The sequence below is a fragment of the Parasteatoda tepidariorum genome, chromosome X2 (genome assembly GCF_043381705.1).
Source record: "Parasteatoda tepidariorum isolate YZ-2023 chromosome X2, CAS_Ptep_4.0, whole genome shotgun sequence".
Lineage (NCBI taxonomy): Eukaryota > Metazoa > Arthropoda > Arachnida > Araneae > Theridiidae > Parasteatoda > Parasteatoda tepidariorum.
The window spans coordinates 56,035,571-56,061,493 of record NC_092215.1 but is presented as its reverse complement, the minus strand read 5'-3'; the positions used below and the strand labels follow the sequence as shown (position 1 = coordinate 56,061,493).

General features: G+C 28.5%; 1 protein-coding gene across 1 annotated transcript in view; it reads right to left on the bottom strand.

The window, feature by feature from the left end:
• LOC107453371 (adenylate cyclase type 1) overlaps positions 1 to 25,923 on the bottom strand; it is a 188,150-nt gene that overhangs the window by 88,328 nt on the left and 73,899 nt on the right. The window contains exon 2 of the mRNA XM_016070185.3: positions 3,651 to 3,800. Coding sequence (XP_015925671.1) covers positions 3,651 to 3,800 — 150 coding nt within the window. The remainder of the gene's footprint in view (positions 1 to 3,650; positions 3,801 to 25,923) is intronic.

Here is a 25,923-nt window from a genome sequence, read left to right as displayed (position 1 = left end):
TTAAATTTTGTGAATACGAATCATTATAAGTGATTCTTAAATGGTCTGAATACGAATCCCGGTGTGAGACTTTTCAATCGCGCGAATATGTGTCGCGATTGTGCGAATTTAAATGGCATGAATACAGTCGATATGATGCACGATTTTTTTAAATCATGTGAATACGAATCCCGATGTGAGATTTTAAAATCACGTTATTACAATCACGATGTGTAATTTTGAATAGCGTGAATGCGATGTATATTTTTAAATCGCGTGAATACGATGTATTTTAAATTGCGTGAATATAATACACAATACTTAAGTAGGAATAAATAATATAATACGTAAGTAGTAAAAAGCGTAAAAAATGGTTTTGTCTGGAATTTGGACCTTTGGATAACAAATCTTTGTCAAGGCACACGATCAGAAAAAAAAATCGTAAACTATCATTTTTTAAGTGATGAAAGTTTTTAAATTCTGTCCAATATATTGGAGGTCAAAAGAACAATCACAACTTATGCATAATTATAGCATGTACAGTTAAATGTTGAACAGAGCAAATTTTCTTCAATCTCTATAAGGTATTCCCCAAACTACATTAATATATAATCGAGCTTAAATATTAATTTAATGTGGTTCAACTCTATTAAGGTTGTAGCAAATATGGATTACGGTTTAACATACTCTAAAATTTCTAACATAGTAAAAACTATGGTGAAATACCTATCCGAATTCGGTGTTAAAAAGCTCCAAAAATTGCTTGACTTTATTTCAAAATAATACAGAATCAAGCATTCGTATACGCTTTGAAGGGTGTAATTAAATCTGAACACCAATAATTGATAAATCTTACATCATGCTCAGATGCATTTACTCAATTCTAGACAATTCTAGATTGTTTACAATGGAGCACGAGTTGATGAATGTTCGTAGTCACGCAAGCTGCTGAATATTCCACAAAAACAGAAGTTAATTGCAAATAGAAGCATGCATGTATTTAGTTGTGCTATCAAGTTTATTATGATCTCATAAAAAGACTTTAAAAATTTTAAAGTTTTTTATTTCTACTTAAAATTCTTTATTACTTAAGAATTAATGAGTACCTTTGGTCCGTGAATAAATTATTCTTACTTTATCTTCAAAATAACCTCACTAACTCTTATGTGTATCTTATCTTACTGCAATTATAAATTTTAGTGTTACTGAACATAAAATGGTGGCTTTACGCCACATAAGAGACACATATGAAAGGACATTCTTGGTCTTTAATAATTATTGGTGTAGTGAAACACAAAAAACCGAGAGTCATTTATTGTGCTTCATAACGGTGTAAAGTAGTTACCACCATTTTTGGTGTTGAGATACTATAGATAACGAATAACTTCAAGTGCTAGAAAGAGTTAGTTGTTCCAAAAACTATTGTCAGTTCGAAAGTAGGTAGTTAGTTACTTTATTTACGTCGAACTAGAGCTGCAGAACGGCCTATTGGCGACGGTCTGGAAAAATCCCTGAGGATGATCCGAAGATATGCCATCGTAATTTTGAAATTTTGCAGAGGGGATGGTTCCCCTGCATAAGGTACACATAAGTAATCCGATTACCTGCACGCGAAGTCGAGCAATTTACGGTAGAACAGTTTAACGAGGACCGATACCTTAGAATTATCTTGCGTGAAATTTTATAATTATAATTATAAATTCCAAAGATAAGGTGGAGTCACAAAAAATTAAATTAACTTTAAGGGAATAGAACTTTCAACCGCTTTCTTGACTGTGGAACCATGTTTTTAAGTTTGCGCTACGTTTTGATTGCTGGAAAGCAAAATTTGTCGAAGAAAATGTTTGTTCAGAGAAAGAATGCGTCAGATTTTGTAAACTAATTAATAGTTAGCATGAACTAAAATAAACTATAAAGATTTTTTCTTCTTTTTAAATATGTGAAAATATGATCATGAGAACAAAGTTATTGTGTGTGACGTTTTTCTTTCATACAACAATGACTTAAAGCATTAAGTTTAGCTACCCTCATATTATTTGTTTTACGACGCTAAAAAAAATATGTTGAAAAATTATTTTACGTCGCATTTGAACTCTCTAAAAAAGAGCATCTTCTCACCTGACATTTCAAAAGTTTTTTTTCACTATTGGAAATATTAGATTTTCTGTTTAGAAATTTGATTTCAGAGTGTTTTAAAAGCTACTTTCAACAAAGAAAATAAATAAAAATGAAATAGTATGAATGTCTTAAACCCGACTGTGGATGTTATTTTGATAAAAATAGTAAACTGGCTGAAAATATTTCAAATATTTAAAAAATTATCAACTCTCCTTTTTTCGATAATATAATACTTTTTTTCTTCATTTCGACGAAAAATCACTTCTATTAATGTATATTGAGCCACGGCTTAGCAATGGCTGGTCGATGCGAATTCTGCTCCGCCTGGCACAAATCACAGTCCTGGTGAAAAATATACTCAGTGGTCAGAATTCCTTTCCTGCCTGGCTAATCGTGAAGGGTTTTTATGGGTTTTCTCCTCACGTAACGCAAATGAGGGTTAGTCACAACAAAAGATACTCCTCGGAAGCCAGTTTGCCTAAATGCTTGATTCAGCAGTTCCCTTGTCTTTTGGGTTGAATTCAAAATTGCAAGTAGATTAGTTTTATTATTTAGTGATTGCTATTAGTTCCTCCATTACATCAAAATAAACTATTTAATTACACCAAAACTAATCCGTATTGATAATCTTCATACATAAGAGTGCATTGCAGCATAAAATATAATAATAATAGCGTAATATAAAGCATAATATATAAATAATAATATATAGCACAATATATAAAAAGATAATATATAGCATAATATATATTATAATATAATATTATAGCATAATATATATTATAATATAATATAATAGCATAATATATATTATAATATAATATAATAGCATAATATATATTATAATATAATATAATAGCATAATATATAAAATTCCCAGGCTAATCGTTTTCGCTAAACTTAATTTTAAGCAAATAGCTTGGTCGCGTTTTTTGTTCCCAAAAAACGAAGAAATACAATTTTTAAATTTTTTTTTAGAGATTTTGCAATAAATTTTGTTAAAGCGTAAAAATTTTACATTTTATTACATTAAAAGAGAGTGAAACGTTTTTATTACTATCTTCAAGCATGAAAGTGCGTTGATGCTGCTATTAGTTTTTCCGTTACATCAAAAAAACCATCAAAAGAAACTATTTAATTACTCCAAAACTATTGCTTATCTTCATTGCAGCAAAGAGTACATTGTATCAAAAAATCATGATTCTCATGCTAACTGCCTTCGCTAAACTAAATTTATTCTACTTTAATAAAAAATAACTCAAAACTAACGTTGCTTCAAAATCGATTTTTTTTTCTCCTTTATTTTTAAATATAACATTTGTGATGCTAGTTTAAAAAGCACGAACGAAATATTTTTTTTAAACTTTAAAAACCGTAATTAAAACGAGAAAAAAAAGACCTCAATCCAACAAGCGCAATACGAATCACGTTTTGTCAATTTTCTATCGCTGATAGTCATTCTCTAAAAGAAAAAAAAACCCATTTCAAACTTTGACGTGATTTTGTTTTTAATAAAAAAAATAGTATTTGAATAAAGAAAAAAGAAAACTTACTAGTTTTTCGTTTTCGTCCTCCATTTCTAGGCGAGCTTTGATGCAATTTCGAGTGTCTAAGAAAGCTTTTCTTTGGGCTCTTTCCATCAGATTGTGAACGAATATTCCCACAACATTTACGCAGATAAAAGCCAAAATATTGGCAGCAATCTAGGAAGAAAAATTTATTTCTTAGTAAAAAATAATTTTTATTTCTCAAAAGTAAGTATTTCAAAAATTCAAATTAAAAAGTTATTTTTGTTTATCCATCTGAATATGAGACTTTAAAAACCTTTGTTTTTGTGAATTGGTGACAAATCTAATACTTTTATCAATCTAAAATTAGCGTAGAATCGAAATATTTCATTTTTTTTTTATCTGGATCCTGTTTTTTGAACATGGGATAGTGATAAAAAACACAAAAGAAGTTATATTTATGAATTAATGAAATCATCCATTCCTCTTTTCATAAGACTCATTTAGATTTTCGTAAGGGGTCCATTTTTATGATTAAAATATGTGAAGGATCCGTTTTTATGAAGAAACAAATTGTGAAGGGTCCATTTTAATGATAAAATAATTCGTGAAGGGTCCGTTTTGATATGATAAAATAAATTGTGAATGATAAAATAAATTGATATGATAAAATAAATTGGGTAGAAATGATAAAATAAACTGTGAAGGGTCCGTTTTCACGGTGAAATAATTTGTAAAGGGTCCGTTTTGATATGATAAAATAAATTGGGTCCAAATGATAAATTAAATTTTGAAGGGTCCATTTTGATATGATAAAATAAATTGTGAATGATAAAATATATTGGGTCCAAATGATAAAATATATTGGGTCCAAATGATAAAATAAATTGTGAAGGGTCCGTTTTCACGATAAAATAATTTATAAAGGGTCCATTTTGATATGATAAAATAAGTTGTGAATGATAAAATAAATTGATATGATAAAATAAATTGGGTCCAAATGATAAAGTAAATTGTGAAGGGTCCGTTTTCATGATAAAATAAATTACGAAGGGTTAATTTTTTCTTCATTTGTCTTTTGAATGTCTTTCGTTATAAAAGTGTTAATTAATGGCCTCAACTGACTCCATTTTTCAAGAAAGAGAGAAAAAGAAGGAATAGATAATTTTAAAATTGAAAAACATTATGAAGAGTTAGTTTTTAAAATAAAATATTCTAGAAATATTTATTTTATAATAAATAATTTGAGAAAATTCGTTAACGAACCCAAAATCCTTCTAAACCGAAACCTTTATAGATTAATTTAATGTTTTAAATATACTATAAGAAATTTTACATGGAATTTCATGACTACCATCTTAGATTTCTGACAGTTAAGTTGCTACAGACATTTGTCACATCAAAAACCTATCATTAGAAGTTTTTAACTAGTAAACCCTTCACAAACTCTTTCTGATAATTATTCTCAATTATTCCTAGCTAAAACACTCAAATTATTAATCACAAATTGTTTCCTGCTAAAAATTATCAGTTTCTTCATCTTATCAAACTAAATAAAATATGATCTTAATGAATTTGAGAAGGTTTTTGAATTTAACATTATTTTAACAAAAATTAAAAATATTTATTATTAAAATATTTCGTCTACACAAATTTTTCTTCTCTAACTTTAAAAATTTTCATTCCTCCTTTAGATTCTTTTAAACTTGATTTAAAAGGAGTTTTGTTAAAAACTATAACATTTAATTATTCCCCTCTTCCAAATATATTTGTATAAATAAATTCCAAATAAGGACATCTTATTTTAAAATGCAACAGATTTTCGGAAAATATAAGAAAGTTCACATTTTTCTTCCACATTCTTTGCTTGCATTGTGATCACGCGATGCTTTTTTTTTNTTTTTTTTGTAACTCTACTTTTAGGTTCATAAACAATTCTTTTATTTTAAACTATTCATGAGATTTTTTCATATATCTTCTTGAAGTACGTTCAATAATTCTTTAATATTTTTTACATTTAAGATTTTGGGAAAATATTTATTGAAAAAATAAATCACCATTCTCAAAAATAAAATATCCTTGTTCTAAGATAGCTGAAGAACAGCAAAAATAAATTTAAAAATTATCAGGGGTGTATCTGGATTTTTTTCCTATGAAAGTTCCTTTCTTTAGTGAATTTGGGATATTCATAATTTTGCAAATCAAAAATTGGCGTTAAATTGAGTTTATTTTGCCAAGATCTGTTTTTGTAGGTGAGAGAGTTCATGGCTTGTCAACTGCTTTATAAGAAAAAAATTCGTCAAGGGTTTATTTTAATGAGGTAAAGTATAGTGAAGGTCCCATTATGATAAAATAATTTGGTTCATTTTTGAGGTAAAATATTTCATGAAGATTTCTGTTAACAGAATTCTCTAACGGCAGGAACTTAACTTTCCGTTTTTTCGCCTCAGAAAAGTGCTGCTTATTTAACGTTACCCGGTGCTAAGCCACGGAGGCAAGAAACGGACCGCACTGTCATAGATACCGGTTCATAGGGTGGGCCACATTCACACATCACGTAACAGAGGACGACACCACACAGAGAGAAACATTCATGCTCTGAGCCGGATTTGAACTCGCAACCATTGATGTCTCAGTTTGGCCCGCTTAGCCACTTAGCCGTACCAAATTTATGTTAGTTACTGTTGTAATAGTTACTCATAATTGTAATTATATACCAAATTTATAATTAATTTAACAATACGAGAGAAAAACCGAAAGAAAGTTTTCTCTGGTTATTGTGGATCGAAGTTGAAAGAGAAAATGAGGCATTAAAGATAAGACATAACTTTCTTTTTTCAAGGACGCAGAGACATTTGTCACACCGCTTTATAAAGCTCTCCATTTAAAAGCAGGGCTCTGCATAAGGGAGAAGAGGTGAGCTACTTATGAGAAAAATAGCTTCTAGGGCGTCTTCTACAGATATCCTTGTTCAATGCCAGAAACAGACATAATTCAATGGGTGGGAGATCAGGTGGCGGATGGTCAAGGCACTCCTAACCAAGAGTTGCACGATGATTTTGCGCTGCTGTCGCCGAATGTGGTCTTGCATTGCCATCAAACAACAGAAAACCACATGTAAGAAGGCCATGCAACTTTATATGAATTTACATCATTCAATTTTGACAGGATGTGACGGTACCATACAACATTGATAGTTCCCACATCAATTCTGTCACTGAAGAAAGTTCAGTGACAGAAGTCACCCCGATGCTCAACGCCACTTTAATGTGTAGAGCCCTGTTTTCTTCTTTTTTTTTGAAGTACATGAAGCGGTATGACTAATGTCTCAACGGTAATTGTGTAGAAAAATGAAGTTTCGTCCTATCTTTAATTTCTTAATATATTTTTTTACTTTCATTTGCATTTCTGTTCACAATTCCCATGGAAAACTTATTTTTGGACACCCTCTTTTATAATAATAATGGAACTAATATAGAGCCCCTGATTGTTAAAAAATTAAATAAAGTAAAAAATAAATAAATGAAATAAAATGACTGAAACTTTCATAAATTTTTTAAAATTTTTATTGTTACATACTCTTTTTACGTTTTTATTTTCGATAAAATTTGCGTAATAAAATTTCAAGTAAAGCATTGAGAAATAACATATTAAGTTAGCGAAACAATCATGTTAAATGCTACACTTAGATAATGCTAGCAGAGCAAGAAACTCATAAAAAGTACTAATGACTAATTATAGTTGCATTTTTATTTTCACAAGAAGCAGCACTTTTAAATTCATAATTTCAATGTAAATATATCAAGAAACAATAATTGCAAACATGAAACAGTTGAGTTCATGCCAATTTTAGATAATGTTTAAAAAATGGATATCCACAAAAAAGAAGAAATATTTTTGTGCTTTCATTTTCTCAAGAAATTATGCTTTTTAATATCAATGTAAAACATTTCAAAAAGTACATAAATTCACCAAACAATTGAGTTTATGATAATTTTAGATAATGCTTACGAAAAGGATATCCACAAAAAAGAAGAAATATTTTTATGATTTTATTTTCACAAGAGGTTATGCCTTTTAATTTCAATGTAAAACATTGCAAACTATAAATCGGAATTTATGATGTGGTCTTGCTAAAGATGATGTGGTAAATGTGGTTGATTTTCCATTGACGTATTAAAAAAAACATTAAAATTGACTTTTACCTAAAAATAGAAAATCACGATATAAGCAAACGATCAGCAACCTCGCTCGGTCAGAACAAAACTGATTCCTTTTAGGAAAGAAGTAATTCTCAAGAGTCGCAATGGCTCAGGAGATAAAGTATTCGCCTTCCAATGAGGTGAAACGGGTTCGAATCCCAGCGATGGCTGGTCGATAGAAATCCGGCTTGCACCAACCACAGTGCTAACGTGAAATATCCTGAGTGGTAGACGGATCATGGGTTAGAGTCCCTTTACAATCAGGCTAACCGTGGGAAGTTATCGTGGTCTTCCTCTCCATGTAACGCAAATGCGGGTTAGTTCTATCAGAAAGTCCTCCATGAAGGCATACTTCTCCCAATACTTGATCCAGGAGTTCCCTTATCTTCTAGATTAAGTTCAAAATTACAAGGTTACGGAATTGAACAAAAGTAGTCGTAAACCCAGAAATTGGATCGACTGTTCAACGACGGTTATAAAATTAATTCTGATATTACACCCTTCCCTCAATTCGTGAATTTTGAATTTAAAAAAAAATTCAACCGCAAAACTAACGCTAAAGATTGGAGTTTAGAATAATAAAACACATAACTGCACAATATTAAAAATATGAACACATCTGCAAATTACCATTATATAGCTATTATATATGTCGGTATTATTTTAAACTCAGACCAAATAAATATTTCAAAAACTAAACACTTGATCTAAACTATTAAAATTTAAATACTATTCTGCTATATCAATTTAAAAAATATTAACCAGACAAAAAGAGAGTAAATTACTGAATTATGATTTCCAAATAATATCTAAACTATTCATAAAAACAGTTGTATTTATACCAAAGAATACTGAAATATACGCATCAATAAATGTTTTAAATATTTAACAATATTTTTATGAAGCAGTCCTCATCTCAACATTAATACAAACTAAGCATTAAGGACAAATTTCAATGAGACTCCAAACGTGAAAATAAATAAAAGGAATCGTCTGCACCATTAATTATCATCCATTTATTTCCAGAAAAAAGTTTTAACTTCAATTCACTGAAATTAAGTAATAAAACTTACTAACGTGAAAATTATTATTTTGAAAAGTATAAAATAGAGAATTAAATAATGTCATAAAACTTTGATTATCGATGTTTAAATATTTAAGTGCTGCTAGAGTATTTTATTTAACTAGATAGCTTTTTTATATTTTTTTATCATAAACTTCTATAGCGGAAGAAGTACGGTCAGAATGGTCATAAATATCACACAAAGTCATAGTTTTTTTCTGAATCCGTTTAGGATGGCCGCTAACATTGAAATTTTTTAAAAATTTATTTCGAAAATTATAAGTGAATCAAAGTAAATTTATATGTAAATAAAGAGTAAATTAATATCTGTTACGTGCCATCTAGTGGTACGTGTGCCAGAGGTTCGCAATCTCTGGCCTCATGTAATTCGAATGTAGTTAAAATATTCGTTTTTTAACTCCTCTCTGTTTCCTCAGGCAATCAAATATGACTTGGTGCTTTAGTCTCACCTTCCTTAGTTGTGATTCTCTGCATGATTCGTAGTAACAAAGTTCCAACCCAGATAAAAATTTTGATGCTTGTATTTTTAATCGGTTCCAGAAATATTGGGGAATTAGACAACTAATAGCGACATCTTCTGGGAAAAATGTTTCTCAAACAGTGTTAGTAATTGTAAACATTCAGTATCATTCAATAATTGTGATAAAAGCATAATGAACATCATTTAATATAATAACAGGTCAATCCAGATACAGTCGGACTTCCATTTATTGAATTCGCTATATCCCGATTAAGTTCGTTTTATGGAAAATTTGTTAGATAGAAAATTACCTTTTGAAATGCTTAAACAACACAAAACAGGTTTTAAATTCATAAACACTAGACATAATTAAAATAGCAATTGATGCACCTTTATCTTGTAAACTAGTATCAACTTTTTATTTTATAAATCTTAACCATAAAAGAAATCTGCATGGAAAGCAAGAATAGAGCAAAACAATATCAAGTGTTACACTATCATGCTACATAGATTAACTTAAAAAAAAGCTACATTTATGCATAAAATTGTAGCTGCATTTATTATTAAAGTAATTTTAAACATACATTAAAAAATACGTTCTATATTTATAATTGCTATTGATAAAATCCGTTAATTTTCTCTGAGTTTTTTGTTTGAAATGCAAACAAAAGGGGAAAGGGATTTAACTGCTTTCTTTAAAAGTTAAGTGGCTTCGAAAATTAATTTAGGGTCATTTCCCCCCATAAAATACGTTAACAAGTTTGAAATATTCTGAAATATTTTGAGAAATAGGGAAGGTGGATCTCAAAGAAAACTTCGTTAAATAGAAAATTCACTTCGCTTTTAAGTTATTTTACGAAGAAATTTCCAAAATGTTCTTGGTTACACGAAAAAAATTGCAAAATAGAGAAATTCGCAAAAAAGTTCGACCGTATTTTGGGTAAGGATTTGTATGAAATTAGGAAAAATCTACTAGTTGTTTTGAGAATTAAAGACTAGAGTAAAAACGGATTTTCAAATTAAGGGTACTGTCTTTTCAATTTGTGAAAATAAAGTTCTGTTATTGCTAAAAATCAAAAAACGCATTCAAGAACTTGCAATTCTTAAATGATAACGGACACTGCAAAGTTATATAAAAAAACACAATCTATCATTCACTATTTCCAAAAATACACTTAGATTTAAGTTAGAGATGTACAGTGAGCAAAATAAAAAACGAACTACCCTGAATAACTTTTGATCTAATGTTCGGATCTTAACGTTCTAGAACTCAATCTTAATGGTAACCTAAAATATACTAATTAATTAGTGCAGATGATATTTTAAGTTACGAAATCTAACACAAAAACGTACTTTTTCTGAATGCCTTTTTCTTCAACCGTTACGGAATTTTTGACCCTCCAAACATATGGGGTAGTCGCAGTTTGGAATATGTGGCTCAAATAGTTTGATCAAGAGAGCGGTTCTAAGTTAATGTTAATTTTCTTCCTGTTAATTTACTCTTTGCGTATTTCACCATAGTTAGAGAACTTTTTAAGCGAATCGAAAAATTTTTGCATACGATTATAAAATTCGTTTATCCAAAGATAATTTCGTGCAAGGTATAACTTTTAGTAAATATTTATTAATTTTATAATTCTATTTAATAATAGTTGAAAATTTCGAATTGTAAGGTATAAAATTTTTCACATAATTTCAAAGAGTGCAATTTTAAATGGCAAAATGTAAAAATAAAAGGAAATTGGTCGAATAGTCCCTGAAAAATCGAATTTTGAAAAATGAATTTTGTAATTGTGCGTTCTTGATTCGCCTAAAAAGTTCTCGAGATATAGCGAAATAATAAAAAAGTAATATTAAGGGGTTGAAACGTTCTTCTGACCAAACTATTGGGACCATATTTCCCTGATTGCGACCTTATATTTCGGGGTCATTGAAATGGAGGGAAAAAAAGATCGTGTTTAGTTATAGAAAGTATGTTTTTGCGTCTGAGTTCTCAAGCATCACCTGCACTAATTAATTAGCATATTTGAGGTCACTCCTTTAAATCAGTAAGATTGAGTCTTAGGACGAGAAGATCATTAAATAGGAAGTTATTTAGGGTGGTTAAAGTATTATAAGCCCATAAAATTTTAATGTTACGTACTAAAAAGCTCAAGTGTGACTTTTATAAGTCTTTCTTTGTTTAGTTTTAAGAAATGGGGTATTCATTCAGTTGAAGCCTTCAGCATCAAAGGTACTGTAACCGATCGGTCTATCAAATCACATAACAATCCAATGATTATTAGATCACTATTTGACGAACTAGAAGCAATTAGACGTTTTTCATCACTTGTTCCTTCCTTGGAATAAGGAAAATAAATCTCCTCATACCGATATAAAATCTCATTAAATTTACAGAACTTTACAGAAAATTTGGTAATAGACGAAAAATAGTTTGGAAATAGTTCTCAGCCACTTAGAGCTTAAATGACTTGAAACTCAACCTGTTCTGTAGTTGAAGTTGATATCTAAAGCATATCGGTACGATTTAGGAATGCACTCGAGACACGATTACGTCATTTTTTGAGCAAAACGTTGTTCCCAAACAGTTAGTTAGTAAAGAAACAAGTAGAACATAATGAAATAAGTTGCTTAACAAAATTATAGGATGTATAACATAATCAATCAATGCATTCTGCTATATCCTTCCACAGGATGTTCAAAAATTATATTGAAAACATGTAAAACCGATAAACTCAAATTAAAATTTAACGCAAGTATTAAGGGACTCAATTCATTTGTAGGGATTTTCATGTAAATAAAGCTTTTTAGTTTATCCGTAAGAGCGTTCTCTATACTATGCTTCTACAGAAATCAGAGGATTTAGGAGAAGTATGATTTAAGCAACTATCCTCTATTCTATTGAACATTATGTATTTCTGATACTGAAATTCTACAGGTTAGATTATAGTTCCATGGCATTTAAATTTTCTTTAAAAACCCTGAATAGCCCCATCTGTTGGTAACTTTAGTCACTACATTTCAAAATTTCAGCAACATAAATTTACCACCTTCACAATAGATATACTGTCTGTTTCATTCCATTATTTCTGAAATTTCTATTTTCAAAATTCATCAGTTTAACGCTGCAGATCATGTAAATATCTGTACATGAAGCATTAAAATGGAAAGCTCAAACTGTAAAGATTAAAAAAATACTAAATATTATTAATCACAATATACAACCCTCGTATCTAAAATGCGACCGACTAATTCTGATAATAATGTCGGCCATTATTACCCTCTCAACTTTGAGACCTAATTTTCAATAATAAGTATCATTTTTTTGATGCCTGTTAGCACCCCTCTGAATTAATCGATCAAATTTTCGGAACACCCTGTGTATGCATTTAACTTTTTGATTTTAAATTATTGTTCGAAACGCTGGATTGGAGATTTTGGATTTGTTTACAAATTAATTGTAACTTACAGAATGTCAATAAAATGAGATAAGGCATGTAGCATTGGAATTTAATCAGAAAAATACGAAAGATAAATAAAAATTAGAGCACGATATATTAAACGTCAGTAGACTTATAATTTTATGGTTTTTGAAATGAAAAATAGCGGGTAGAGTCCTCTTACAAGATAAAATACTTGGAAATATATAAAACTTCAGAGAATAATTTTTATTATATTATTTGTTTAAAGGATAAATTTTTTGTGAAAGTTCCATAATAACGATAACATATTTATTCTTTCAATTTGATAACAGATTCTTTCTTTTAATTTCTCCTCAAATGACCTCTGATAATTTATTTCAACAATTCAAACATTGATTCCAAACATACAGGTTTACTCGTTCTAAATGGTAATGCATGAATTAAGGATTTAATGCAACTACAAAGCATAGCAAAGTCAATAAGGTCTTCAAAGTTTTCATGAAACTGTTAATAAACTGGCTCATTTTTATTCATTAGAAATGTGACTAATTTATAGCAAGTTTGTTTATATGCAATGTAAATACTTTAGTAACAAAATAACCGTTTTTCCCTTCATTACTCCGAAAGTTTTCAAAAGAATTAACTTCCAACTAATTCTGTGTCCTCCAGGCAAATAATTAATTTGATGAAAGTTCCCGATGCGCAAAACTCTTTGATCTTACTGCGAGACTAATTTATCCAAAATTTAATTCTTTCTTTTCCCCGCTCTTCAATCAACTTCTACAACGAATCTCCATTGAAAATTAAAATTACTAAATTAAAAATACAAATCTAATTATTATTTTCCCTAACAAATGTAAGAACAATTAAATAACTACAGCTGAGCACTAAGTATAGATACACACACATATATAATACAATTTAAGATGGAAATACAAAAAGAATGAAAACTGAAGAAAATGTATAAGATATAAAATTCGAAGTTGTGACAGCGCCAAGCTGCTAATGTCACAGCTGGAAGAATATTTGAAGAAAAATATTTTAAGATGAAGTAAAATAAGTTTTACCTCATAAGAAAACTAAAAGAATCAGCTCAGCAGAAGAAAACTAAAATCATTTTCAAGAAATGACAAACTAAATAACAAACTACAAATCACTTAGTGAAAGCACTACTGTAAATAGTAATCTAACTTTCAAAAAGAAAAAATATTAAAAAGGATTGATAAATTAAAGTGGATGCACTGTCATACATAGCAGCATCGTCAGAGGGGAGGTATTCTGACTTGTAGTTAGCATATTTTGTTTAATTTTGGGGTGGTAGTGGGTATGGTTGTTTGGGGTAATATATCACCAATCGCAAAAACTGCTCCCGCACTGGCTGCATGGCAATGCTCCGCTGACAATGCTGCCTTGTATGTCAGTAGATTCACTTTCATTTCTTTTTAATATTTTCCTTTTTGATAGTTAGGTTGCTATTTAAAGTAATGCTTTCGCAAGGTAATATGTAGTTTGTTATTTAGTTTGCTGCTTCTTGCTAATGATTTTGGTTTTTCTCTGCTGTGCTGATATTTTTTGTTCTCTTAATAACTTATTTTATTTCATCTGAAAATGCTTTTCCTCAAATATATATCTATATCTATCTACATACATACATACATATATATATATATATATATAAAATATATATAAAAAACATTTCAGCGAAATCATGTGGCAGGACATATAAACTTTTTCAAATAAATGGAGCTAAAGATAATTTATGCTAAAATGAAGTAAAAATATATGAAAATTACATATTTTAAAATCTTTTAATGACGGCAAATCACGATACAAAAGTGCCAACTTTTGAATTTACCATTAACTTCTGCAATTTACGATTAGCCGTAAGCCGAACAACATTTAAAAATAGATAAATGCATATATTTCTTCCATACTATATAAATATTTCTCGAACAATTATTTGTTTTTAATTATTTTTTGTTTCTTTTGAAATTTTGTCTGTTTCTTTCTGAGAAGATTAATTTGTCACGTTTGTCTCGATAATCCTTATTATTTTTATATATTCTGAAGAAAGATGATTTCTATGCATTTTTTATAATTTATAGTTAGTAAATTTCAATTTCTAATCCAATCATGCTTAGATTCCTTTTAAGAAGAAGGCTCTTTTGTCGGAGAAGTTTAATTTTCAGGATATATTTCGTAGAAATAATATAGTTTAGTCGACACATTTTAAGTCAAAACATATTGCTTGAATGTTATTTAAGAGAAATTTCAAAGAAGTATTTTTTAATATATGACCTATTTTTTAGATGAGATTAAATAATAAAAAGAAAACCTTGTAAATAATGTTTAGCCTGTTACCAGAAAGGGTAACACACACGATATTTTCAGGAACAAAATTTCCGTAAACTAAATTATTCGAGAAAAAAAATTCTTTTTGATTTAGACTGAAAGCCCTATCTTCAGTTCAACTAAAATTATTCAGTTAATTAAATAGATAAGTAAATATTTTGTATGCAACTAACGATGGTAACAGACATGACATATTAAAAATACTTTTCCCTAATAGCTTTTTCTAAATCAACCAAACACATAACATTCGAAATAGCTGCTTAAATTTCTTTCCTAAACAGTCTTCCAAAACAAAAAAAATAAATAAGAGTGACACACACATGACATCGATTAGCAGACAGTGGTTTTCAGTTATGAAAAAAACGTAACGCCTTCTTATTCTTATTTACAGGGTTGGCTGGTTTAAACAAGTGTGGTTTAAAGTATCTAGTTTTTTTTTTTAAGATAACCAACTAATTTTTTTACAGAATTATCTTTTTAATGATTTGCATTGTTTATATAAATAGTTTTAATTTTGTTGTTCATCATATAATCATTGTTTATATAAATGTAACTGAAAGAAAAAAAATCTGTATAATTTTATATCAAAATAAATACGTAATAATTTAAATGTGTTTATTGCACTTCATGATTATGAAGTGCAATAAACACATTCACAACACATTATTGCACTTCACAAACAATAAACACAACACATTATTGCACTTCATGATTATGAAGTGCAATAAACAGTGCTTCTTTCCCTTTATTGCAATCATGATGCATTCATTGCAATATTCCAGAATTCATTGCAATGTTTATGCATCCATTTCATATTTATGTATTCATTGCATGTTTATGTATCCATTGCATGCATTCATTGCATTCTCTTAAAACAAATATGTTTAAATAAATAAATCCAAGCTAAAATTTAATGTTAAATCATTATACCTTCAAAAAATTCTTAAAATAAAGCAGAACGTCATCAATTTCTTGTTCTGATAGTTTTTAAAATTAGAAGAAAAAAAAAATATTAAATGTTTAACCAAACGTTTTTTCGATGCTTTTTACCTTGTTAAATACACACAACGATTGCCGGAATCAAAACCATAAACGGATTACCATAATGAAGTGCTAGTTTGAATTTTATATTTTGTTTTTCGGTTTATTCGTAAAATTTTTCTTATGCTTTAATTAATTAATTAATAAAAGAAATTAATACAGCATACGTAAATATAATCTGTTTTCACTTATGATTCTAACATTTTTAAAATACAATTGTTATATAAAAACAATTCAAAATTTATTGAACATATTTTCAATGTATAAATGTTTCAATAAAAGCTACATTATTTCTATGTTTAAAACTACACTAGGGATACGGCATAAAAGTATTTTTTAATTTTAATTAAATGATTAGCACAAAAATATTCTTATATGAAAATGTATGCATCCCTTTTTGTTTACTTTTTAAATTAAGGCCGGGATAGCCTGGTTGGTAGGGGACTGGGCCCATGTCCAAGAGGTCGTGTGTTCGATTCCCGCCGGTCAAAGTCTCCCCGTGTAGTAAATGGTGACTGATGCACATTAAATCTGACGAGTCGCGAAGTCCCCCATGCTCCCATAACAAATCCATACCTCTGGGGGTACTGATCCAGAGGTTTTCTTGTCCTCTGGATCGGTTCAAAATTACAAGGCTACTGAATTGACCATTATTAGTCGTAAACCCAAAATTGGGTCGGCTGTTCAACGTCGAATATAAAATAAAAAGTATAAAATACTTTTTGAGTTAGAAATTATGCAATCTTAAATATTTCATACTATATTATATTAAAATTTGTATTGAATCAATTAAAAGAAACTGTTTATTTAATAAAATTTATTGATACTAATATTATGAATTGCATACTGCTAAATATTGACATTAAATTATGTTAATCTATGACATTTTCCTCTATACTGACAAGCAAAGGGGAATTCTCTCTTTTACATCTATTATTAATATAACATTTAGATATTAGTTTTCATTTTCATGTTAAGGGGATTTTGATGTAATGTATGATCATATTTAAAATCTTCAATTATTATTTGCATTTTCTCGTTAGTACTTTTATGGAACTAAAGCAAATACTTTTGAATTTTTAAGTAAAAATCTTAATAGTCAAAAAAGATTTTATGAAATAAACTTTAATCGCTTATTTATTTTTAATTAAGGAAAAAATTACGGTTTAACCGTTTGTTTTAAATCAACTAAAACTCCGGTTTTGTTTCAAATAAACCAAATATATTTATTGTATATGGTAAAACTCAAAAATCCGGCTATAAAAAAAAAACAAATTTAAGTTTTTTCCATTATTGGTTCCTTATAACCTTTTTTAGAATTTAATTTACAATATTAATAACAATTATAAAATAAGACAGAGTAAAAAGTTTCGTTTCTTGAAAATAATTGTTAGAAAATTATTTTGGTATTACATGATTTAACATTTTATTTCCAATAAAGTAAAAAAAAAACTCGATTTTGTTTCAAATAAGCCGAAAAAAACATGGTTAAAACCAAACACCCGTCATTTTTTAAATCTCAGTTTTTCCTAACCTTATTTTTTTTATAACCTTTAAGAATTTTATTTACAGTATTGAAAAGAATTATAAAATAAGACAGAGAAGAATGTTTTGTTTCTAGTAAATAATTCTTAAGAAACATTTTCTTAAAAAATAATTACTAAAAAAGTTTCTTAGAAAATAATTCGTAGAATCCTTTCTTAAAAACATTCAAGAAACATAAAACTTTTAGGTTTTATGTTTCTAACATCTTAGCTTTCAATTCTTTTCCAACTAATATTGTTTTTTTAAAATAGTATCGTATAATTTAATATTTTTGGTGCTTAAAAATGTTCTAATGCTCATGTTGTAAGTCTCATATCACTTTCAGGAAAAGACATTTATGCGAAGACCATGAAAACGCGACTCAAGTACGTCATTTATTGTGGCATTTAAATGCAATAAACTTCAACTCTATTAAGACGAAAATTAAGTTCCCGCAGAGAGTATCAAAATAATCTTGACAATAAAATACTATTTTCATGAATTTACGAGGAAGCAAACATTTCCAAAACAATAAACATTTATTCATGAAAATTTTCGAGTTTCATTAGAAAATGATAAATTTATCCATAAAAATGCTGGACTCTATTGTTAGGTAATAAATTTTGCCACAATCAAACTATTTATTCAAATGATATTGAGGAATTTTCGAGACACCTATGTTTATATAATTCTACATATGAGGAAATTCTTAGAAATGACCGAGTCCTTGGATCAATCAGAAATTATAATTTCACTCAGTTTTTATTTCGGGGGATATGAATAAAATTATTTTTATGTATTTACATTTAGTATAAAGATATTTCTTGCATAGAATAATATATACAAAATATATTTTTTCACAAAAAATAACTTTAAATTCAATTAATTTATGCGTCACGTGTAAGTAAAAACTGTGGAATCGCTCAATATGTATTGACGAGTTTTTATTCTCAAAATAGCATATTTCAATTTAATTTTGAAATTTGCTTATAAATTTAACAGCAATTATATTTCCAAGTGTGTTTTAGAAAAAAACTCTAGTCCTTTAACTGATCCTTCATAATTTATTTTATCATAAAAAATGATCCCTTAAAAATATTTTATCACATAAATAGACTTTTCACAATATTATTTTTTATTTTAAAAGCATCTTCTTCACAAAATTCTTCTTTAAAACTCTGGAGCTGATGATTAACACTGTTAAAAATTCTGGATCAAATTATGGTAAAAAGTACACGCACTCAGGGTGCCTGTACTGTTTACAGTAAAGTCCATTTTTACAAGAACATGTTACTGTACGAAAAATCTGATATATCGTAATTTTACAGTAATACTGTAAAATCATTGAATCACTCTAATTAAATAAATATTACTGTAAATATGGATTTTGCGGAAAAAATTGATTTCATGGATTATGCAGTTTAAGTGCCGGATCTTTATACCGTAATGTGATTCGGAAAATTTTACAGTGCAATTATTTCATAATTTTAAAACTTCTTCATGTTGAGCGACATATTTTTCTACGTCTCCACGAAATCAGAAACCTTTTTTTTTACATATATACAAAAACAAGCAGAATGTATCCGATTCTGTGCAAATTTTAGATTTCATGCAATGATTTTGACACGAAAATAGCACACAAAAAGATTAGATAGATCACCAGTTTCTTTTCTCAAAAACAGCGTTTCATAAATTCACAAGGTTATGAGTTGATTTTTTACAATTACTCAAAAACAAGACATTTTCGTCGGCAAAATAATTTTTAAAACTTTCATAGATTTTGCCTAAAAAAGTTAATTTTCGAATTGTCAGATATAAAAATCTTACTAACTTTAAATTGCTTAATCTAAAAGTTTAAAAATAGATTGAACAGTTCTTGAGAAATCAAAATTCAAAAGTACGTTTTTTAAATGTTTATGTCTCAAAAACTATTAAATTAATTTATTCGTTAATTCAATTAATTATTTTACGAAGGTAAAGTTACGTAGTTGAAGACAACGTAACATTATTTTTAAACCTTACTCACAATTTTTTGAAATTTTTTAAAAAAAAATAAAGAAATAATGATAATAACACATATTGCTTTTGTTTGAAATTATCTTTTCATAAATGAGGTTAAATAATTTTTGGTAATTGCAATTATTTCCTGAGATAAACAGCGCTCCCTCAGGTCTTTGAAATTTTGATAGTGGTAGAAAAATTACGAAAGTGCTAGAAACAATGACACTTTTTTAGGTACCTTTCTCAGTATAAGGCGAGAGGCAGATATAGTTCGAAAGTAAATAATATTTTCTTTGAAAAATGAATTTGTGATGGTCACAAACATTTTGATGTAGGAAAACTTTTTGAATCAAACTTTGCATATTTATATTATTCGTAGGAATCTAGGTATATCATAATAGTATAACCGTTTTAGGGAAAACTCATAAATATTCATCATAAACTCAGATAAATTTTTTTCTATCATGAATTATATTTAAGTATTTTCAATGACAACAAAATTTTGATTTGAACTTAGCTGTCTGTTGAAAAGAAAATCTAAAAATTTTGTCTTAAAAGCCTCACAATTTTTTCTATTACTTCTCAATCTTCTTACAAAATTCAGCTCTTGAAAAACGGAGTTTATGACGCCATGAATCGTAATTTCTGTGTGCAGTAAAAGAAAAGAATTATTTGTAAATTATGAGATGAACTTATCACTGATTTAAGAAAAAATAATTTTCTATTCATTTATTTATACTTAACAGCCACCTTTTTTTTAAAGTGCAATCGCAATTTCCACAAAATCTCAAAATTAAAACCTCATTTAATGTTTATTACTTAACTTTAGGTTCTCAAATTTATGAGTAAATGTTTCACAAAATTGACAAAAACCGGTCATTATCAAAAACGTTCAATCAGACCCCTCATGAATCTATAAGAACACTTTGTTTTTCCTCTGATTTAGCATAAATTTAGATTTAAAAATTGTTTAGGATTTCGCTTTTTAATTTTACGATTATTTTATTTAACCATTTACTGGAAAAGCAAATTTCGGTTCCAAATTTCAGTCAGGTAATACATTAGAAACTGACAATGTAGTCTTATGGAAGAGACATCTCTTTGTTGGTTGGTTGGTGTCCTATCCTCTATTGAATCATATTTCATGGTGTGCTTGAATAGTTTTTGTTATTTCTATGGCATTAAAAGAATACAAATCCTCTTCTGTGGGGTAGTTTAAGAGGTGAAGGCCTGCAGCGACTTCAGGGCAGTTAAAAACATGATATGGTGTCAGTTCCACATTAAGACAGTTGCCACAGTTTTGATATTTTCTAGTCTTATCTGTAGAAATTTTCATGTTTTTATGATGTTTTGTTCTTAGTCTGATGAGAGTAGTGGCTGTCTTCCTATCGATGTCAAGATTAGTTATTTGATCGTGGGCTTTGATTTTTAAAGGGGTGAATAGTCTTGACTTTGCAAAAGCATTTGCAAAGTCTTTGTTTCTCAAACAATAGTGGCTACCTAAACATTTGTGAGCTTCTAAAAGCAAATAGTTTTACATTTCCAGTGGTTTGTAAAATTTTTGGATAAAGTGCTGCCGGACTGGCAACACTGCTCTGGATTAAAATATAACAAGCAGTTTTCAGGAAAGATTTTTTTAAACTAATTTTTCAGTTATAGTTATTTTACAATACCGAATATCACTATATCCATGGTATCTCCAAATTTTATCTCTAGTGAAATGATAAAACGCCAAAAATAGTAGAAAATATTTGATCTTAGACTATAAAACAGAAAAGGAGCAAAGCCACCAACATGCTTGATAGCATCGAAGAAGAGATTGAAAAATGGCATGCATTTGTGCAGCACGCAATGGATAATCATGCATTTAACAAGCGTGCATTTTTTTTGCACATGGCCTTAAAATGTCACTCGACATTTCTATTAAAAAAATTCATGTTTTAGTACACTCAGCTATTCACTCAGTCAGTATACACTCAGTCATTTTAATTTTGAATAGCTTTGAATCATAAATCTGTGTGATAAAATTAATACAACGAAAGGTTTAATAGAAGGTTATTAACAAACCACGTTGATTAAAATATCGTTTTTACTGAAATGATTTTATAGCCGGCAATAAGATGTTTCAGTGTAGCGCTGTTATCAAGAGGAAATTCCAGAAACTTGTGCTATACTTACCTGGAAATAATACTAATGAACAATTTGATTCAAAAAGGGAGGCTCAGCACTTTGTTGCAAGTACTTTGTACAAAACTGACACATGATTCACCTACAAAAACATCATATAATTTTCAATAATTTAAAAATATTTGTATTTATACTGTTCTTCTCTGTGTCTATACAGGGTGTTCCTTAATGATTACCTTTCATCCATATTTTTAGAGTCTTTTTTAAAAATGCAGTAAAAGAAATATTATATAGAAGAACCGAAATCAAATGAATCTTTACAGAGAAAGGCGAAATCATCAAAGCCTGTTTGATTGTCGGACGATTATTAGACTTTTCGATTATTAGATTATTAGACTCACTCAAGTTTTATTGGATGATCAAACTAGATGTTTTTCATTCAGCCTTTCTAAATAGAGATTTTGAAAACCTTTCTTCCTCGTTTAAACATTAATTTCTTCTTTGCTTTAACATTAATGTGTGAAGTATGATGCCATTTTAACAAAGATGCTAAATAAATAAATTAAGGTCGGACATTATGAAAAATCTCCCTCGTAAAGATTGTTTTTAAAAAAGCTTTTATTCTATTAGTGTTCAGCCGTAGATGAATAATCTAACAATAGCTTGTTAGAAGAATTCGTTTCCTGTTTGTTGATTTGTAACGCATGCGCTCTGAAACTCTTGCTAACTAGCATATTTTGCTTGGTTGGATTAGCGATGTTGGATTAGCGATTTCGTACAGCGTGTTTACTTTAGCTTTTATGCGGGCTTCAGGGCGCATTGTTCCTTTCCCAGTTTTTTTGGAAGCATGTGTTATGTCTGTTTTTTTTTTAAGTTTTTAATAAATAGTTTAGTTTGGCAATTTAATTTTATTTCGTTATTCGATGGCTCACATTAGTTTAATTCATGTTCCCCACAGTTAGACAATTCCATAAGTGAGTATAGAAAAATTTATAAAAGTATGATGAGGTATCATTAAATGCTTATTTCTGTCGAAACATTTCCTATTAAATACACGAAGAATTATTTTTTTACTATTTAATAATAGCCTTTCAATTATTTCAAAATCAATCCAAACAAAGTTCTTTCAAATCAATTTAAATATAAACTCAGATTTTCACTTCAAAGATCCCTTTAACAGAAAGTCCGCTTTCATCAAAATTCTGAGCCAATTGGACTAAAAGGCTTCGATCACTGTTACTAGGTGGAGCTTAAAAAGCTTACGATACAAATCAACGTACCATAACTTACGTTTATGTAAAAGAAACAATTTGTCTGCTAAGATAACTTCACGCATAAAAAAGAACTTTTCCACCTGAGTTAATTTGTTAAAATAAAAGATTCTTTTTTGATTAGAACCTTAGACTGTAAAATTATCAGTGAGACGATTTTAACATTATATACCTTTAAATCGATATTTTCGTAACAAGAATAAAAAAATGCGTGCTTTGGGTGAAAATTTATCAGGTATTAAAGAAAACTGTAGTGTTAAATTTAAATGATAGGATTTTAATAAATTGATACGCTAAAATCGATAATTGCATAACAAGAATAGTAAGTATTGAGTAAAAATCTACCAGGTATTAAGGAAAACTGATATGTCAAATGATACGATTTTAGTAAGAAACGTTAAAATTGATAATTGCATAACAAGAATAGAAAGTAATGAATGAAAATTTATTGGGTAACTAATATGTTAAATGATACGATTTTAATAGATTGATACGATAAAATCGATAATTGCATAACAAGAATAGTAAGTATTGCGTGAAATTTATCTGGTAACTGATAGGTTAAATTATAGGATTTTAATAAATTGGTACGTTAAAATCGATAATTGCATAACAAGAATAGTAAGTACTAAATGAAAATTTATCAGGTATTAAAGAAAACTGATGTTAAATGATACTATTTTAATAAATTGATATGTTTTAATTGATAATTGCATAACAAGAACAGCAAGTATTGAGTAAAAATCTATCGGGTATTAAAGAAAACTTATATGTTAAATGATACGATTTTGATAAATTGAAACGTTAAAATCGATAATTGCATAAGAAGAATAGAAAGTATTGAGCGAAAATTTATTGGTTAACTAATATGTTAAATGGTACGATTTTAATAAATTGATATGTTAAAATCGATAATTGCATAACAAGAATAGCAAGTATTTATTTAAAAATTATCAGATATTAAAGAAAATGATGTGTTAAATGATACGATTTTAATAAATTTATATGTAAAAATCGATAGTTGCATGACAAGAATAACGTGTTTTGAGTGGAAATTTATCGGGTATTAAGAAAAATGACTTGTTAAATTAGAGGTTCACAAAACTTTTCAGTCACGAACTTTTGAAATTGGAATTTCTGCGCGAAGTATTAAGTTTTATACGTCGCAATTAGATACTATAGATTTAACTAATTGAAAAACAAAATAGCATTCACGTTAAATACTATATATTTACCTAATTGAAAAACAAAGAACATTAAGCAAGATCGTTCCGTCGCCTAAGCTTACAAAACTTTAGATTTCACCATTTATAGTTTTATATTTGACAAGTTTTATATTATATTGCAGCCTGCAAATGTATAAATGAAAGAAAATTAAATAAATGCAAAAACAGATGCACAATTTTTTATTGTATTATTTTGTCTCTCTAATATTTGTTAAAAATTACTTGCTTTCGTTAAACACAAATCTAAGAAGAAGAAGAAGGGCGAGGTTGTACAAAAGTGCAAAATGGGATTATATTTGAATGATGTTCAGATACTATTGTGTTGCTATTTAGCTTTATTTATTGAGCTATTTATTTGAATAACTAACAAAAATCTGACATATCATACGTCCCTTTTATATAGCCAATCTTTCACCTAAATTGCAAAATATCCTAATATTGAAAAGTTTTTCCTATTATTTTTAGTAAAAACTATTATGAAATATGTCGCATATTTTAAATTTTAAACATGTCATGGAACACAGAGAAATGTTTTGCGCACCATTATGTGCTATGAGAAGTACATTTTGAGATGATACATTTTTAACGGATTAATAATCGATGTTTGCATAACAAGAACAGTATGGTTTGAGTCCAAAATTATTGGGTATTAAAGAAAACAGACAGGTTAAATGATACGATTTAAACAAATTGATACCTTACAATTGACGTAACAAGAGTAGCGTGTTTTGAGTGAAAAATTATCGAGTATTAAGGAAAACTGACTTGTTAAATGATACGATTTTAACATACGTTTAAATCGAAATTTGAATTGAGACTGCGAAAGGAAAATAACTCAATCAATGATAAATATTCCATGGGTCGATTCAGACTTGTAGTAAAACATCCCGAGTTTGTAAAAATAATTAATTATTTTGTTTTTGACATTGTGTAAGATCTGTCTTTGGTTTTATGAAAAGATATATATTCGTGAAATGTTAACAAACAACTTTCTTAATCTAAAGTTAGCGTAGAATCACCATCAGGGTCTTATTTTTGTGAATGTTTGAAAATAGGGTTTTCAAGAAGGAATAAAATCCATGTCTTTCAAGAAGTTTTAAAATTATGAAATAATGACATCACTGTCTGCGCATTACTCATTTGTAAGATACTATCTTCCCTTTTATGAAGAAATGTATTATTTTTAACAGTCCCAAGTTTTTTCTAAGCACTATCAACTCTTCTCCAAAATATTTAAACTAATACTGAAGTAACAATAAAAGCTAAAAGAACATTTTTTTAGTCAGATATCGAGACTAACTAGTCATTTTTGAATGTGTGTATCATTTATAAGCGTGGCAGCAAAAAATATTTTTATTGAGCATTTTGAGAAGCATTGTAACTTAATCATTTCACTGTTAACGAAATATCCATATTTACTCTTTCATTATGGTAGTCCTCTTCCCTGGTGTGACGCCACTGAACGGTGCACCGCAACGGAAAGTAAGCATGTTGTATGTCGGTAAGCTGATGTTCGAATTTTCTTATTTAAGTGTTACATAACAATATACTTGAAGATAGTGTAAGAATTATAAATAAAACAGCAATTGAGGATAATTTAAAAACTCT